The 18408-nt window shown below is 45.1% G+C and overlaps 1 protein-coding gene across 12 annotated transcripts in view; it reads right to left on the bottom strand.

Moving 5' to 3' along the window:
* The window catches only part of RhoGAPp190 (Rho GTPase-activating protein 190), a 105341-nt gene that overhangs the window by 18559 nt on the left and 68374 nt on the right, over nucleotides 1–18408 (bottom strand). For 7 of the 12 annotated variants that reach the window (XM_075673232.1, XM_075673229.1, XM_075673230.1 and 4 more), the window contains exons 12-16: nucleotides 17211–17315; nucleotides 12138–12173; nucleotides 6385–6506; nucleotides 5691–5834; nucleotides 5265–5373 (exon numbers count right to left, since the gene is read on the bottom strand). In XM_075673232.1, coding sequence (XP_075529347.1) covers nucleotides 5265–5373; nucleotides 5691–5834; nucleotides 6385–6506; nucleotides 12138–12173; nucleotides 17211–17315 — 516 coding nt within the window. The remainder of the gene's footprint in view (nucleotides 1–5264; nucleotides 5374–5690; nucleotides 5835–6384; nucleotides 6507–12137; nucleotides 12174–17210; nucleotides 17316–18408) is intronic. The other 5 variants (XM_075673231.1, XM_075673233.1, XM_075673234.1 and 2 more) reach the window with 5 other exon arrangements.

The raw sequence follows: 18408 nt of genomic DNA, 5'->3' as shown, positions 1-18408 counted from the left end.
AGTGTCATATGTGTAGTAAAAATGCACTGTTCCATTTACGTTTTAAACAAAACGCATTTTTATGCATTGAAGCTCAAATATTACTCAACCACCAATAAATTTTGGCGCAAGCTTTGGTTATGCAAATAGCTTAGGACTACTTATAAATTATGGAGCTTTATGCGCCAGAACCTTATAAATTATGGCTACTTATGACTACTTATAAATTATGGGGTTTTATGTGCCAAAACCACAATCTGATTATAAGGCAAGCTGTAGCGGGGGGCTCCGGATTAATTTGGCCACCTGGGGCTCCTTAACAATCACCTCAAGCCACCTGGGGCTCCTTAACAATCACCTAAATCTAAGTACACAGGTGTTTTTGCATTTTGAACCCATCAAAATGCAGCCGCGATGGCTAGGATTTGATCCTGCGACCATGTGCTTATCAGTGCAACACTAAACAGACTTCTTATAACATAACCGCCTGCAGGACTGCATCTAGTGCAGTACTTTCAGACTCCCATATATCTTAAACTACACACATACAAAAACTACACAGTGGAGCCACAGGAGACAAAATACTGGCTGTAATGCGGCTGTCGAAAATTCCCCACACGAGCGAGGCAGTGAGTGCGCTTCTCAACGAGGTAAGCCGGCTGAGGGGAGAGCAACGAGGATGATGCAGAGGGGGAGACGAGGAGCGAACAAACAAATGAACAAGGAACAGAAGAAAAAAGAAAGAAAAAAGAATACGGCCGCCGCAAGCTGGCTTAGCGGGGATGTGCGATGTGCCTAGACGACAGAGAAGTCTTTTGCTCCAGCCGCTTATCAGTGACATGCGGTCCGCACCGAATGCATGCAGACTGTTGCTACTTGGCTCTTCAGTTTTGTGTGTGGAAAGTAAATACAACCGCCGACTGATATTTTCGGATATACACAGGGGTTTAAAAAATGTCTTAAATGTTGGGCAGGCTGGATGAAATAATTTGAACGGTAAAATCAATTCGTTGTTTTTTTTACAACTCTAGTATAATGGAAAAATCGGTCGAGGCCACGAGTGCGTTCCGCGTTCATGAGTCACCTAAGGCAGATATCGCGTGTGCGACCTTGACTTGGGGACGCTGTAAACTGCACACCACAAATTCCTCAATTCAGAACACCGTCCACGAGCGAGATTTTGCCCTTCCTACCAGTACGCGTGCATAAAAGCTTTTGCTGTGTGCATTCACAAGAGCAGCTGGTTGATCACCTGTGAACCCATTTCACACGTACTGCTGTCAGTTCGGCCTGTGTGCGATCTCGTACCAGGTCGCCGCGTATTCGGCTACGGGTATGCACATACATCAAGGGTAGGCTCCTGCGATGACATGCTCCCAGACACCCTCGCCAGCTAGGCCTAACCAGTGCTGTCTCGTCAAGAGGTGGCAGCCAAGGTTGCAGTTTGTTGCAGAGTCAATGAAATGCTTCACAGTGGCTGTATAGCACTTGAAAAGCGGAGGAACCACCTCCCCATTGAAAGTGAGGGCACATCGTGGTTCTGTGCTTCGGTTCTCAGATATGTGGCTGCTTGGTTTACATGTTTTGCACATGCACAGCCTTTGAAAAATATTGCTTTGGCTATAGCATGGTAGCGCTCATACCGTCGACTTCCATTAATTTGATCCTGACGGAACCGACACAGCTCCGGCGGGTCGAATTAAACAAACGGCAGAAGAAATGTTGACATAAGCTGTTCACTAGACAATATTTGCATTTCATGTTAGCTCCACCCCAATACAACACTGTTCTGTGGTGAAACATACCAAGAAGCGACCGGAGTCACTGTTATGGGACATAGCATGTGTTCTTTAATTTACGCACACGCATGCGCCGTCTCCGTTAACAGTACAAGCGCCGAGATGACTAATAACTTTTCTGGCAGGCCTTCAGATTTAGACAGACTCGCTTTCATTTTTTTTTTTTGCTGTAGACGTCCTCTTGACATCTGGAGTTTTTTTCATCTTACGACCTTCCTTCTTGCTAGCTTTCCGAAAACATTTAAGATTTTTCTCTGCTTCTTGGTGCAATGGTGCGTGTGAGCACGTATAGTTAAGGAATGTGTACTAGGCCCCCTTAATGCTCTCATAAACAATACATGCATGGCAATCAAAACGAGAGCTCAAATAGCCACAGCAATATCAGAAACAGCTCTGAATGGCTGAAAGGCTCATTAGGCGTCCAGGTGCTGGTACTGTGACCGGTGTGGGGATGCGCGACTCTCGCGCGTCCCCTGATATGTTGTTTTCCCGCACGGCGCGTATCCTGTAATCCGGCTTTACCGCGTGGCCTGGCGCCCGCGGCGGTCGGAGTGGTTGAGGCGCAGTACGAGAGAGGGCGCGAGTGTTGCGCTGCTAACGCCGCCGTAAGGCGGGGTTACTTGGGCGCCGAAAGACAAGGCACTTCGTCTTTGGTTCGGGACAGCAAGCAGTGCGGACGTGCCGTGCCGCGCGTGCGCCGATCCAGGCTTCTGCGAGACTGTCTCGCGTGGCCGCCTTGGAACGCGCCACCGTTCGCGTGACCGTACACGCGAACGACCGGGCGTTGGGATCCAGCATGGGGCGAACATATTCGCTCGCTATCCGGTCGCGGTGAGTCGGACTTCTAGATTTGTTGCGCGCCCATCCGCATGTTTTGTGGATAGCAACTCGGCTAGCAGGCATTGATCTATGAAAGGTGCAATAAATGCCCGTGTGATTGTTTGCACTACTGTGTTGTTCCTTTGTCCCAAGAGCACGGGAGGTGAACCCCACACCGGAGACAGCGCATGCACGTCTGTATAATTCAAAAACGCGTACTATGTTCCATAACAGTAGTCCCTTTCCATTATTGGTATGCTTCACAGCGTAACACGGCTGTATTGCGGCGAGGCTGATTAGTTAAGTTCGGATTATCCGGCGAAGGTTAATTTTGATGGAAATAACGCGAGGTTTGGGTTCATATAAATGCATGGGCACCGGCCGAGACCATTGGTGTGAATCGAATTAACCGGAGTCTAATTAACAAAAGTCCACTGTAGTGCAGAAATTCGTGACCCCAGTGACCTACACTATAAGCAGTCTTTGCTGTATTTCGAAGCTAGTGTTATCGGGTGGATATGACTTTCAAAGCCACTGGATACAATGCATAAATTTAGATATGCACTGTAAATAGTCAAAAAATTAATAAGCAAAAATTTTTAAATTAAATTTGATAAGAGTAACCCAGCTCAAGAAGTAGAATTGCACTACATGCCACAGATTACTTTTAAAAATTCCGTTAATTGAAAAAAAAAAGAAACTTGCCATATATGCTCATGCTTGCACACATAGGTGATGATTCATAACCTCTCTACATGCACACACATGCACACACAGATGGACAGACAGACACACAGAACAGCCAACTGGCCTTTCGTTTCCGTAAAACATATCTAATAAAAAATTAATTTGTAAAGAAACATTTTACAATGTTTCGTTCCACCAGCAACCTCAAAAGTTCGCTGTGCACTTTTTAACCAGTCAGCATACTTGGTCTTGTGCTCAAGTGCTCACTTAACGGTTTTCCACGCTTCCCAACGATGCGTCAGACCAATGCGGTGAAGTTCAGAGGTTGAAAGCAATCGGGCGTGCACCACCGATGTAACATTTTCTTAAGAGACCCCTTGTGCAGTATAATGCACATTGCCTTCCATCCTTTTTGATAATTAACTCGGAAATGATTACGTAAAATACTGATCACAGATATGGAGTCGGGTAACTGCAAACTACAGGAAAGTGGCTTAGTCAGGGAGGAAGGAAAGAAACTAGCGCGCATCATGACATCATGGTGTCAGCTTTCTCAAGCAACTCTCCATGAAGCCGCCTCCATTGCTTTGTCCCTGTCTGGTGCCTTCAAATGTCACCTCAACACCTGGCCCTGTAGTTAGTGCACTCAGCCAAGTGTGTTCAGCACTCCATAGGTTTTAATTTACATGCAGTTGTTCACTTTCATTGCTGATCACTCGGTGCACATTTTCTCTTAATATGCTTGCGCAGCTTCAGTCGTCTACTGCAGCATACACATTTATTGTCTTCGTTGCAGTGTGCGAGTCTGGCTACCAGTCGTCTTTTCGAAAGAATGCGCACTAAGTGTGGCAGTGGAAGACACTAAATCCTACCGCAATGTGATCACGTGCTGGGCCGACATTTTTCTGGTTTCAGTTTTTTGACGTGACACTCATTTCAAGCTTTTCTTTTTTGTTCCATGTGTTAACTCACATTCTTGCCATCACCTTTTGAGAAAACTGACAATAAGTTAATCTAGACTGTCGTAGCAGACGACAAAAAGCACCCGTGACGCGCATTTTCAATACTGCCATGTGACATAAAAATCCAATATGCAGCATCGACATACCAGCCGACCACACAATGTGGGATGCCATTATCTCTATGTTTAGTACACAAAAGCAGTTAGATTTCATCATAACAAACGAGAGGCGATGGTTACTTTGTAAATGTAGATGCTGCTTTCAGCACTTTAGCGGAGCATTTAAACAAGAATTCATTTTTCACGTTCTTAACACACCAGTCAGTAATAAGATCCGTCTAGGAAAGCGTCACTTCACGGCTAGTGGAGCATCACTGAGCTGGCTATGGGTCTTAAACATGAAGCAACAACACCGTGAACATACCCACATTCCCACCTGCTTCTCTCTCTGCAGGATGCACAACAAGCAGGCAGTAATTCAAGACACAACCGATCTTGTGTCACACTGACCACAACAGTGTGGTCTTCACCATAAAATCTGACATTGAAGTTACCAACAGCTCAATTACTGCGACAATTGCAGGTGTTGCATGAATTTTTTTACGATTTGGCATGGATTTGTGAACAAAGCATGTTGCAGCTTCGTTTAAGGCTCTTTACGGTTTAAGCAAATAGGCATGCTAGCCTCACAATGTTCATATTGAGCAATTAGAATAGTTTGCATTGCCATTTCATTGTGCAATTTCATGCGCGTAAGTTAATCAACATTTCTGAGTATGTCTTCTTGATGTTTTCTGAGCTGCAATAACCATGCGCGACGTTTTTTTTTGTTTGTTTTTCCCCCATTCTGAATGTTCAATTTTGGCTGTAATTTTCTGAAAACCAGGACCACAGCTGCTGACCAGATTTTTGGGCTCGAAGAAGCGCTGTGAAAATTTTGAAGTAATTTACCAATAAAAGATACAACAGCACATAGTAAACTGGCACCCCAATTGTTGACCATATTGGTGTTCACTGACCTTTGTCGTGCTCTCGACTGGCGTGTCGGCGTGCCAGGGAACGGACACGGTGTTTGCCCTCCGGCAGCAGAAGAGCCGCTCGTTCCACTCCACCACCGTACACCGCATCCTGCACACGTGTACAATGCTTGTCGCAACCATCGATGGCATCTGAAGGCTCAAGGCAACATGTGGACTACAAGGGGCACATCACAGAATACAGCTATGGGTATCATTTTGACCGCTTGGGGTTCTTCAAAGGGACACTTAAAGATGGTACAAAGGATGTTAAATGACTGTGCTTTTACAACGTCACCCCTTTCACTGCCTTTGAAGGCTTTGTACATGCCTTTGAAGAACGGCCTGCACGAGGACTGTCAGCCGACAAGTACACTGAATGAAGGCAACAAACTGCATCAAAGCAGCGACGGCCAGATCCGCACAAACCTGTGGTAAAGGAGCGTCCTCGTCTGGTAGTGCCAGGGGAGGCTTGTGACCCGGCCCTGACAGCTGCAGCCGGCTGATGGCCTCCGTCAGGTGGTCGAACTGCCGCAGGTTCAGTTTGCCCGGCTGCTGCTGGTGGTGGCCCTGCTGTCAGAGGAGGCAAGGGTTCACTCATAAAACATGCGCAGTACACGTGTTATTGCATGTACAGCTGCTATAGTGTTATGATTAATGACAGTGACAGGTGACCTGCACATACAGCCACATATTATTGCCTTGGCTGCCCGCACTCCCACTGTCTTCCGCACACCATGCACCGTCCCACGTTCAGTGCGGAAACCCTGGCACACACAGTGCTGCCACCATTTGACCATCCATGAGATCGCTGCTGCTCTCTTCTCGTAGCTGGACAAACTTGTGACGAATATGGTGCACCAGTCATTACATCTCACCAAAGACATGTGATGAACTTATACATCTGAGCATTTAATATATGCAAGAAAACTTATAATCCTAACGGCAACAAAGGTAGCAAAAGAAATAGTGGCCATTACTGGCACGACATTCGAGAACATTCCCCGAAATTGACAAGTTTGACTTCACAATGCACAGAAATCTCCCATGCACACAAGCACGTAAACCTCCATGAACATATCGGCACTAGCTGCAACCATGGCAGACTTATCAAGGCACTCACCTTGGGCTTGGGCTTGAGCGGCGGGGCCTGCTTGGAGCCCGTCCTCTGGTAGTAGAGCTCTGGCGCTGGCCACTCGTCACCTCGTCCCGCATAGGGAAAGGGATCTGCCCAGACACCACCACCTGTGAGAGGATTACGAATTTGGGTCAGTGCTGAAGTCCTTCTGCATCCTTGAGAACGGCGCACAAACACTTTGGTTAGAACAGAATAACTACAACTCATCCTCACCGACCTATTTTGTGCCCATGGTAGAAAAAAGGTCTTGGTTCCCAGTAACCCTTGTCTTGCATCAGTCGATTCCCGTCCTGTGCTTACACATTTTCTGATCTTATCACACCACCTTATCCCCCTGCTGTCCACAGTGCATTTCCATTACCCTTGGCACCCATTCTGTTACACTAATAAACCAATGTTTATCTGCCCTATGCATTACTTTATGAGCCCAACTACTACTTAATCTCAATGCTATTCTTTATTATCCATACAGTTGTCTCGTTGGCTCTTAACATTACGCCTATCATGTTTCCAATCACTGTAGTTTCAACTATTTGGCCAGATAACGCCAAGGAATTCGGCCATCTTGTTAGCCATTATATTAGGATAGCCAAGTAGTATCCAAGTATGGTGAATGTTCTATCGGGGGAATGCTTGGGCACCAAATGCTGAACATTGTGGAGTTCTTATTGTGCAATGTCCTCCATGTCTTCCTTTAATAGCTGCATCCCATTTTAATGCTTTAAAGGGCTTTTACACAAGGTAATTTGTTTCTGGTGAAAACCATTGTATTTCTTGCTTTTGGCGAACCTGCCGAATCAAGCATACTTTGGAACCGTTAGCAGGCTTTTACACAAATTCAACAGGTAGAACTCGCAGAGAAAGCTTTGAGAGGCACAATTTATCCCTTTGAGCCCTAAAACTCAAGGACCACTTGGGCAGCATTACCAGTCAGAGAAGGGTCATGGGGTTAATATGAAGTCGCCGTCTCAGGTGGCTATCATTTCCAGTATAAGCTTGTCCGTATATGTATTACATTTCGTAGAATATTGGGTTACCAGAGAGAGACAGGCGGCGTCTTGTGGTGCAGGGTTTAAATAGATAATGATGACAGAGACGATGTCGTGTTCTATGGCACAAGGGCCAGGTATGGCCAAAGAGCACCATGACAAGTGGTAATGTTAACTATGTATTGTAAATGGCGTGGATAATGAATTCCTCATAGCAGATGTGGCATGGCTGTAAATGGGCCTAAAACTGTCACTGTAAATGGCGTTAAACATGTAGGTACTAAAATAATGACACTGATTAGTTAGGAATGGGGGCTATGGCAATTGGTTATCGTTAAAAACATATGACACAACAAAACATAACAATGACACTATAGCTTCAAGAGGGCCCTTGATTGTAAGCGTTGTTAATCACATGTTAAAATCACCTGGCCGCATTATTTTCAGGGTGTCGGTTTCGGCTAAGAAATCAGACTATCTTCAGATTAAAAAGTGTTTCATTGCTAAGGAAAGAATGACAGGTGAAGAGGTATGCTTTTGCAATATGCAGAAGGGAAATACCTTTTCCTCTCTGTTTCTATCGCAAGGAATTAGATAAGAACATGGAGAACTGTGAGATTATTAGAGGACACAAACCTATTATTGCTGCAACAAACCATATTCTACTTAGCTACTGCCATAATGTGTTGGCAGCAATGCAATTGTTAACATGCAGTTCTTTTTTTTTCCTTAGTCAAGAACACACATGTAAACGCAAAAACCTTTAACTCGTGGTTGGACAAAATGTCACAAGATCTTTCTATTGGAGTTCTTACTGCCATGCCATCCATGTCTCCAGTAACTCAGTATTCCATGAAGGTAACATGCTACAGTCGAACCTCAATATAACGAACCTCAACTTAACGAAATTCTCGAAATAACGCACTTTTTATTTTTCCCAACATCTGCCCCATTGAAAACCATGTATTCTTTTTTTCGCAATTTAACGAGGTCACTTTATACTGTACTTCCGATTTAACGAAGTCCTCGCGCATTGCACGCATGTACCAGGAGCCTTCTTGACAGGCAGACGAAAACTTTAGCCGGGCATACAGCAATTTGCATGCGCCCTTAATGCTCAAATTTTCCTGGCGCGCTTCAGTACGTGGAGCAGAACGTGCCGCTGCGCCATCTATCGTGTACGTATGAAACCCGCAGCGGACGCGCTCCCGTAGTGCTAGCCGGAGTGCTTCAGAAGTTCCGGAATGTGTCACGCTATGACGTCACCGCCAGTGTCGTGTCTTTCTTTTTGTGGATCGTCTTAGGTGTTTGAGCTCTAACGTTTAGCTCAGAACCGGAAGTAAGTTTACGAACAGCGGTCGTTGGGCACGTTTTCTCAGTTGGTTACCGTATTTACACGATTCTAAGTCGACCACTTTTTTTAAAATTTGAAAGTATGAAGTTAGGGGGGGGGGGGGTCGACTTACAATCGAAACCAAAACATGGCCCCGCCAGAAATGCGAGACGAACGGGAGCTACAACGTAGTTACAATTTTATGTTTGCTCTATGGCCCTACCCGTATCTTTTTGCTATCTCGCGTGTTTGTTTGCTTTTCGGAAGGGTTTTTCAACATTTTTGAGAGTTTTACAGTGCATGCAACACTCATGGGGGGGTGTCGATAGCTGATGGAAGCGCCGCTGTTCCCATTTGCGACGGCACCCTCAGAATGGCAGCAGTTGCGGGGAGTATTGGTAGTTCATGGAAGAGCAGACACCACTCGCGGGTTTCTTTCTCTGTTGAAAGGCATTGGCATTGGTTTGATGCGTTCCACTTGACTGCGGCTACGTGCTACTTCTATGCTTCCCCAGTCGTCATGAGTGCTCCAGGCCCACTAATCGTTCGGCACTCGTTCACAGCAGCGTTCAAGAGGGCTGCCATCCTTTACGCCGAAGAAACAAATCCCAAACGGGTGGTGCGAGAGTGGCGATTGCAGCGAAGCGAAATTTTCACCTGTGACGGCAAGTGAGAAATTTCCCATGTGCCGAAGTCTGGACGCTTTCCGGAGCTGTAGGCTAAGCTTGCGGCGTACGTCGCTGAAATGCGTGATAGCTATACCGAAGCAAATCATGGATGCACTGGATCTCTTACGCACGTGTGCGGGCGCACACTCGCGAGAGCAAGCCTTAGCAGCCCTGTCAACCTACGAGCGCCTTATAACCCCGACGCTTATTAAAAAGCGGCAGATGAAGCTGACAGAGTTCTTCGCTTCCACCTGAGTTGCATAGAATTGCTCTGCGGGAAGTTATATAAAATATTCCAGCGTTCATGAATCAACGTCACCATCGCTTTACTGAGCGCGGTATCATCTGATGGCAGCGAGCGTTAAGGGGACAGGGTAGGTCCTATTCTTGCCACGCATTTTAGGCTATGTTCGTGACCCTTTTTCTCATGATCTGCTGGGGTTAGAACACTAACCTTGGTGGCATTGTAATCAGCTATGTTAGGTAGTGTTACTGAACCAGGATTATATTTTTTTAGAGATTAGTTTTTTTTTTTTGCTTTCTTTTTTTCACTGGACCCACCCAATTTTAGAGCCAAAATCTGCAGTAAATAGCCTGTAAATAAATATCCCCTGCAATAATATTTATAATCCTGGTTCAGTAGACTGTCTGTAATGTTTTCTCAATATCTGCAAAATATTATCTCCATAGCGCTTGTAGTTTCTGAAAAAAAGGGTCAAATGCAGCAAAATTTGGTGTTTTGAGATAATTGCCTTTAAAGTGGAAAAGAGAGCTATATTGAAATATAGGACTATAGAAACGAATTCTGGCGCATTTTTTCAATAGCCACCAGCCTGGTAGTCCCCTCCATCATCAACACTTCTTTTCTGTGCTAGCTGCCTTGTTTTCCGGGCCTCCTTAGTGACCAGTCTTGTAGCCCTCTCTGCAAAGTACAGTTGCCGCCAGTCAGCTTCGCGCAACCACTGGACTGTGCACCGTCCTGGAGAAACTCTGAATGACCTCAGAATGTCGGCTCGAGCAATGCTGCGGTCATTAAAAGTTAGCACAGAGTCCATTGTCGCTATTTTAAGCGCCTTGAGGCCAAGAAAGACATTTTTCGGAGCGCGCTCCCATACAACGTTGTTGAACGCCTCATTCGCGTTCTGAGTTTTTGCATGGAGACATTTGTGGAGAAGCGCTGGCTTTGAGAGCTGCTGACACACCGGCGTTCCGCTTCAAGCGTTCCGCCGAGCGCGAAAGCTTCGATCCAGACGCGCACGTGGTGGCCGCGGTGCCCACTCCTGAATTGTGTTGCGGAGAATTGGCGTCATTGGAGATCGACTTATGCCGGTTTCCGTGGAAGAGACGTTTTTTAAAGCACTTCTTTCGCTTCGTCATTGCATTACCGCTAAATAACCAGCATCAAAGTATAAGCAAATTCGATTGTCCGCGAAAACACGCCGAAGCACGAGCAAAACGCCGCGCGTTGCGAGTAATCTAGCTGCGTCTTAGGATTCGTTTGACTACAGTGGCTGTAGTTTGGCTAAGTGAAATATGCTAGCTAGGTTTTCACTGTTGCCAGATGAGTGACAGCCATTCCACTAAACGTGACAAAAAAATTGGCGTTGAAAAAATTTTTTTTTTTCAGTTTAGGAGAGGCACAGATCCCAAGCGCGTGTCAAAGGGGGCATGGCTGGATGTTTCCTAGGTTTCGAAAAATGTTGATTTTGAGGTAAATATTTCGCGTGTGCGCAAATGAAACACTGGGCCATGTTAAGGAAAGAATAGAGATTTGAAATTACGCAATAACAAATAGTCGATTTTTTTCGGAAACTTTGCCTACCCTGTTCCCTTAAGCGCTCTAATGGTAAGTGGTGGCCTCATGGATCCACCAAGTTATTACTACTTCCAATTTTCTTCGAAAGAATATTCAAGTTGATAGCTCTTGTATGTGCATAATTTTTTTTTCTTTACGCCACGGGTTGCCATGTCTTCGTAAAAGGATTTTTTTTTTAGTGATGACAAATCATGATGATGATGGCACTGATGGCCACATCTAGTGGCAGCTATGAGCACTAGGCGCGGCGCTTGCTGCAGACCTGCTCTTCACCGTACGCGTAATGGAGAAAAATGCGCTTGTACCCGCTGGCTATCGGGCGTCATGCCCTTGGTTGTGTTATTAGCTCAGGGGTTTATTGGCTATATTTGTAATTTTGCTATCTACAAGGTGCCATACGCCAGGAGTGTTCCAAGAACCTGCATCTTTATTTGGACTGCTGAAACATGCGAACCTCGACTTAACGAAACTCGCGATTTAACGAAATTTTCAGCTGCAAATTGGACCTCATTATATCGAGGTTTGACTGTATATGGACAAGCTAAAAGTCCCGATTGAGAACATTCCAGTCCAGTGCAATCATGTCTTCAGACCCTCCAATGTCTTCAGACCCTCCATCAGCCAGTCACCACACCAAGGATATTACAAATAAGCAAGAATGAAAGCAGCACCCCCTTTTGAGTGTGAGTGAAGCCATCAAAAAGTGTTACGTTCGATTTCCACAGCACATCGATTTCCATGGCACATGGGATACACAGTTTTTTTTTTCTTTTTTAAATTAAGAGCAGGAACAAGAAGAAGAAATAATTGGTTAAGATGAAGATGTCGTGTTTCCTTTTATAATAGACACACCGTGTACAACACAGAGACCAAGCCAGCAGCGAGAGACGCCGCTTGTGACACAAAGCAAACGCCAACGTGAACTGCATCACCTGTATCCATGCCCAAGGACTCCTGAGATCCAGCCTCTGTGGCAGCATGCACGCAAACATGGGAAGGGGGGGCACACAGTCAGAACCACAGCCACAGAAGCGCCAAAGCACACATGCCACCATCCCATTTTGGCAAGACGCACAGCACGGCCAAGTCAGAAGAGAACAGAGACCCCGATGGCCATGGCAAAGCAACATAGCGAAAGACAGAGGAACGTAAAGATGCACTGCATTCACAAGTATTACGACGATTTTGGAAAACTCACTGCATTTCTGCACACTCGCATACATCAACCAAAAACTAAAGAAATGTAAAGGTCAAGTGCAATGGAATTTCAGACTGCACAGAAAGGCTAGTTTCAGATGGTGTAGACATAAAGCAGCCTCTGTGCAAAATTTTATGTTTGAGATACACAAGGGTATGCGTCACGAAAACCTCGCAAGAATAAATGCTTTTTCATGACATGAAACTTCATGTCATGAGCGTCCTTCCTGCTCGTGTACCATTCTTTCCTACCGTACAACTTTAGCACGCCCCTTCGCACAAATGAAACCTCATGTCATGAAAGGTAGGCCGTAAAGAGACCTACCTTTCCATAAAGGCGTCTAACCTTTCCATTTTTCTTCACTTCATATTAAATTAATTTCTCACCATTCCGGGTTTTTGTGTCGTTTCCAACAAGCATTAATGGATCTTTTTTTTAAGGAGGGGGGAGGGGGGAGGTACATGAAAAGCACCTGAATGTGATCTCTGAGATCAGTGGCACTCGTGGCATGCTTAGAATCCTGGTGAAAATGGTTTATGATTTGCATCAAATCCACAAACCACCAGATGACTGCTTCATCTGCTTAATGCTATTTAAGGGCTGTTAATAACAAAAAGCAGAAAACTACCAGGAGTGCAACTTTGCCCACATCGCTTTGATAGTACGTATACTACTCAATTACAACCAATATAGCCAAACCGAAATTTTGTTGCAGTTGGCCTTCCAAGTAGAAATTGCGGTGTGGGTCAAGCCGAGCCAAAGGGGAACAGCGGCCCAGTGGCCGTACTAAAGTGATGCTGCAAAAAGTGAGGATGGCAAAGACGTTACGTGTCACCAATTGAAAGCTGATATGAAAAAACTCACGGAATTTTCAACCGAAAACTGACACTAAAAATTCAAGAAACTGAAGTGCGAACTGGGGTGCACTTCGTGTGCAAAGATTGCCTTTACTGTGCCACATCATGGCAACACAAAGTGCATTGCCATGAAGTCAAACTTGGAAGAAGAATTTGCATATAAGTGCACTCTGCATTGACACTAAGTCACGCAGTACTTAAAGAACCCCCCACGAGGCCCAATTGTAAATTTTCTTTACACACTGCAAGTTGCAGGGTGCCTTTTGCGGAGTCCCTTACCACAATAATTTTTTTATTGGTTCATTATTAATGGAGACAGGAAAGATTGAAACGTCGTTTTGCCATGGTGCCAGAAGGCAACCTTGACTGCCAATGTAGACACACTCTCCTTCTGCCTCGACTAGTGCCTGCAAGCAACATTCTTTCCTTGCCTTCACCCATTCCCGTACTGGAGCCATGGAACCCTGCCATGTATAGTACGTCAGGAGCCTTGTCTCCTTTTTCTTTCTTTCTTTCATTTCCGTTTTTTTTCTGCACACCATACGCGCAGTGGCAGTATAGCACATTGTGCATTGGGCAAGGTCACATGCCGTGATCAGTGACACTGCGGGCAGTGCGTCTTATGCAAAGGTGTGTGTGTGACCTTGACTTTGAGGCTGAGAGCACAGTGTCTCAAGAAACAGAGTGCATCGACGTCTGTTTCAAATCTTAGCTATTTTTGCACCATGCTGCTGCTTCATACTTTCTAGACACGATTGGCACCGCGTGATCTATTTGTCGTGCTTGTCTCTTGGCAATGTGCAAGCCTGATGAAGGGTCAATAAACAGAGTGGACAGACGGAAACTGTCATGACTGCTCGTACAAAACAATATTGTTTCTAGAAGGCTACTTCGTGTTGATAATGGTGCCTGGTTGATTTTCTACTATTAGGAATGCTGTTGTTTGCACTTATTAGTGGAAGTCATAAGCACATATTTCAATATTTATTTTCCAAGCGCTGTAAGTGGGGTTCAGGTTACTTGGCAGGGGTGGGCTGTGTATGTGAAAATTTACTCGTATACACATACGGGATGCAAAGCCTTGCACAGCATTGATGAACGCCAACCAGATGTGCTATCAATGTTTTGGCAATGCGCAGCCTGTGTCAAAAGCCCAAATGTTGCCTAAGTAAATATAACACGGAATCCCGTGGATGCAAAAGACCTCGTCCATGGCCCCCCTGTTTATCTGTCACACACTGCACTCCTTTGCTGGAGCTACGCAACTAACCCAGAAGCTACAGGGTGTTTCAATGTGATGACGGTATACAGGCTTTTATGGCGTAAGGCCCAATGATGGCCAGAGAGCGTGCCTTCCAGAGTGGCTAATACCTCAACCCAGTAACTCACTCATTCCCAACCGCAGCATCTGCATCTGCGTCAAATTTGCTAGAAAATATAATAAACTGTAATGCCCCCGATGTCTCGTGAAATACCCCCATTTTACAGGTGGTAACCACTTCTTAAAATCTCTTTTGGTTACTTGCTCTTTACTGTGACAATTCCATCCATACCACAGAGGCAATGAACAATGGTTGACACATGGTTCACTGCTTCATTTACCAGGCATGATCCCTGTTTGCAATGTAAGAATACTACATCATTTGCAGCATCACTTATGTTCACAAACTGACTTGTTTCCTTGAGTGCCATTTGGCTGTTGAAACTACTAAGAAACTGTCAGTGTTTTCAAAAGTGAACTGTTAGTTTTGCTAACTGATTCAGCCCCTTTACTGAAACAACATGGCTAAAATGATACTGTAGTGAGTACAGTCAAACATGGCCCATCCTGCCACAAAGGTATGTGTCAGATAAGCTGGCCTTATTTAACAGAAGCAGCAATAAATGCCCTGCTTGTTAAATTTGCCCCTATGCAGTGTTGTGTCCTCTGTTAGCTAGAGGAGTTCAGCCCCAAAAGCTTTGCCTTTGTAGGCAGGAAAAAGGCTGAGAGTGTAGTTTAATGGGAGTTATTTCTAGGCTGATTAGTGCAATTTGCTGTGCATTTTTTCAATGGCGCGAAGCAGACAATGCACAAGTAACGGGAGGCACCACAAGCACTTGTGTCTTTCCCACTTTGAGTTGTATGCTTCGCACGGTTCAAAAGAATGATCAGCGAGTAGAGTTGCCCAAGGGCTGCCCTCTTTGGCACGAAGGCAGTCATCAATGGCTGCGGAGTGAGAGCTAATGCAGGCAGGCTTTACAGGCAGACATTCATCAAACATAGCATGTAGGTCAATGCAGTGCCTAAGGTAATGCCCAAGATGTGCTCAAAATTTATCTGTGCACTTAACGATCAAAACGAAGAAAGCCTGCATGAAGTTGCGTGCAGTCAATAAAAAGATTTAGCGTGTATATACACATCTTGGCGCTACCATTCTAACGAAATACCAAAACAGAAACACAAAAACCCCTGTTGTTAGCGATATCTGTTGACGCAGTATCTAAATGCAGAATGTCCTTAAATATTCTTCTGTTGCATGTGCCCTTAGAAAGCATGTGTCGTTGCAAAGGCCTTTATGCCTCAGATCAAAATGCATAGAAACAAAATGCAATAAGGGCCTACGAAGTTTGGCCCAAGCAATATGCAGGAAAAAATGTGCCACATGGGTTTCGCATAAATGTGTCTGGTCACATTACACATGGACAAAATCTTTCTGTTCCAAGATTTTCTGCCATATTATACGCAGGCTTTTGTGGTAGATAGAACAGAAAGGGTGCACCAAGTCTTCAGCAATCAATCCTGATGCTACGTGCAGCTCAAAATGAAGTGGCACAGAGTACCAAAAAAGAAGATAAAGAAGAAATCCGTGATACAAATGGTGAACTTGTACGAACTCTTCAATGCACTAAAAGTGTATAGAAAATGCTGAAAATCTCGGCCAACTTGGTGGCATTATATGTTACATATATGCTGAAAATACTGAACTTCCTTTGGAACTCGACCCTTCATGACGCACCACTAAAATCTTATGCACGTGTTCAAAACAGTGAAATCAATATGACCAAGTCTGAAATAATGGACATTGGGGGCACTGTAAATCGAGGTGCTGTCAAAGACCCAAGAAGCAGGAACAATCGCCGCAAAAGACTGCAACACCCTACTGGTGCAAGCTTTCCCCGAACACAGTGCAGGCCCTTGACTCAGCCTTAGAGTTTCTCAACAAAAGTTACTAGAGTTATCTTCAGTGTTGGTGCCAACAGGAGCTGCGAGTATCGTGGGTCAGCCAGCACGGGAATCGTGGGTAGCATGTGGGTCTGCCTAAACTTTGTCCTGGATTCAAAGGGCTTTGTGACTTTGCAAATTGATGATTTACAGCAAGGTATTGTGTTATGAAAGCAACAACTTGTAATGGCTATGCATACTCATGGAAAGTTATTGCCTTCATGCACAGAGAAAAATATGGCTTCCTGGAAATTTAGAAAGCAATGAAATCCTGGAAATTTAGAAAGCATTGAGAAAGCTTAACCAATATTGCCATAAGCTACAAGCATGAAGGTTAGACAAATCCTTGTGAAGTCAAACCTTGTTGAGCTGCACCAATCACAAAAGTACCTTAGTTATATCCAATATTTGTGGAAGCATATATTCATTACATGTCGATATTGGCGAGAAATAGTTTACATTGTCTTTATTATATCTGTGTTCATTCTATTAAGGCTATACAGTACTACCCATAGTTTCCATGATCTCCATGGAAACGTCCTGTGGTCACAGAACGATTACAGTGCCAGAGTTCCCTATACTACTTTTAGGAAACCCTGTGAACTATGCAAAACCAGTAGGCCTATCTTGTAGGATGAAGAAAAAGGAAAAAGAAAAAGGGCAAGAAACAGCTGCCAAAAATGAGCAGTGGAAAAAGTATGAAATATCTGCAGCGGCAGATATGAAAAAGAGAGAGAGAAAGAAAGACCTGAAGAGATGGAGGGGCCTTTCGGAAGCCGGGCCGAGGCGGAAAAGTCCGGCGGCGCCGGTTCGGGGGGTGGAGGATACACCCCCTGCAGGAAGTCACAGCTGGCTGCTCACAGGCAAGAGGGGGAGAGAGAGGGGAAAGACAGAGAGATGCAGGCTCAGGCTCATCTCCAAGGCAACAACAACGCCATCACGGTGCAACACACAGTGCCATTCCGCAAACGAAGCAAGCCGAAGAACCACATCAGGCAGAGACGCACACTGCCCAGAAGGCAGGAGTGGCAGGAACAAAGGAAAGCGTTACACTTTGGACCGGCAGCCCGACACCTACCATGCAACGAAAGCTTGGGCACTCTAGTGCATAACTTTCGGGTGCCACGGTGAACTTTGACAAAAAGTGAATGGGCCTTCGGGCATGTGCCAAATAGTACAAGCGTAAAAATGCATCAAAATGTGCTGGATGCTTTGCACTAGCGGAATAAGCACAATTCAATGCGATGTACTCCAGTGACACCTCGAGTGCCAAGGCTTAAGGTGCACTTTGAGCCTTGGCCAAAGAGCACCTTGGCCAAATGTGAGTGGCCTTTTGGCCACTTGCAAAGCAGTACAAGCATAAACCTGCAACAAAATTTCATCTATGCATAGCACAAAGCGGAGAAGATTAAATCTGATTCTATGTCCTACTGTGTCGAGTGACCCTGGGCCAAAGTGCACTTTTGCCCAAACGGAGTGAACCTTTTGCCAAAAGCACTAGCACAAAAAATGCACCTGACACACTGCACTAAGTAGATTATGCAGAATTAGATACCTGTGATGCACTTTCATCACCAGATACACTTCACAGCCCTTGATTGCTGTGCACTTTAAGCCTCAACGCTTTCCAAAGGGCACAAATGTGGAAAATTCATCAAAATGCACTGTACGCATTGCACCAAGTGCAAGTAGATGCATTTGCTGCATTTCAACCAAGTGATACACTTGAGTGCTCGGACCGAATGTGTGCTTTAAGCCTCAACAGTTGCCAAAGAGCACAAGCACATAAAATGCACCACACCGAGTGAAATTACATGAACTTGATGCACTTTCATCAAAAGATATACTTGATTACACTTTGAGCTTACCAGTAAGCAAAAGTGCATAAAATGCACCGAAGCACATTAATTGTACTATGCGTGGTAAGTGGAATTAAACGCATTTGG

This window comes from Dermacentor variabilis, chromosome 10 (assembly GCF_050947875.1).
Source record: "Dermacentor variabilis isolate Ectoservices chromosome 10, ASM5094787v1, whole genome shotgun sequence".
Lineage (NCBI taxonomy): Eukaryota > Metazoa > Arthropoda > Arachnida > Ixodida > Ixodidae > Dermacentor > Dermacentor variabilis.
The sequence above is the reverse complement of the archived record's forward strand: the minus strand, read 5'-3'. Positions and strand labels throughout refer to the sequence as shown.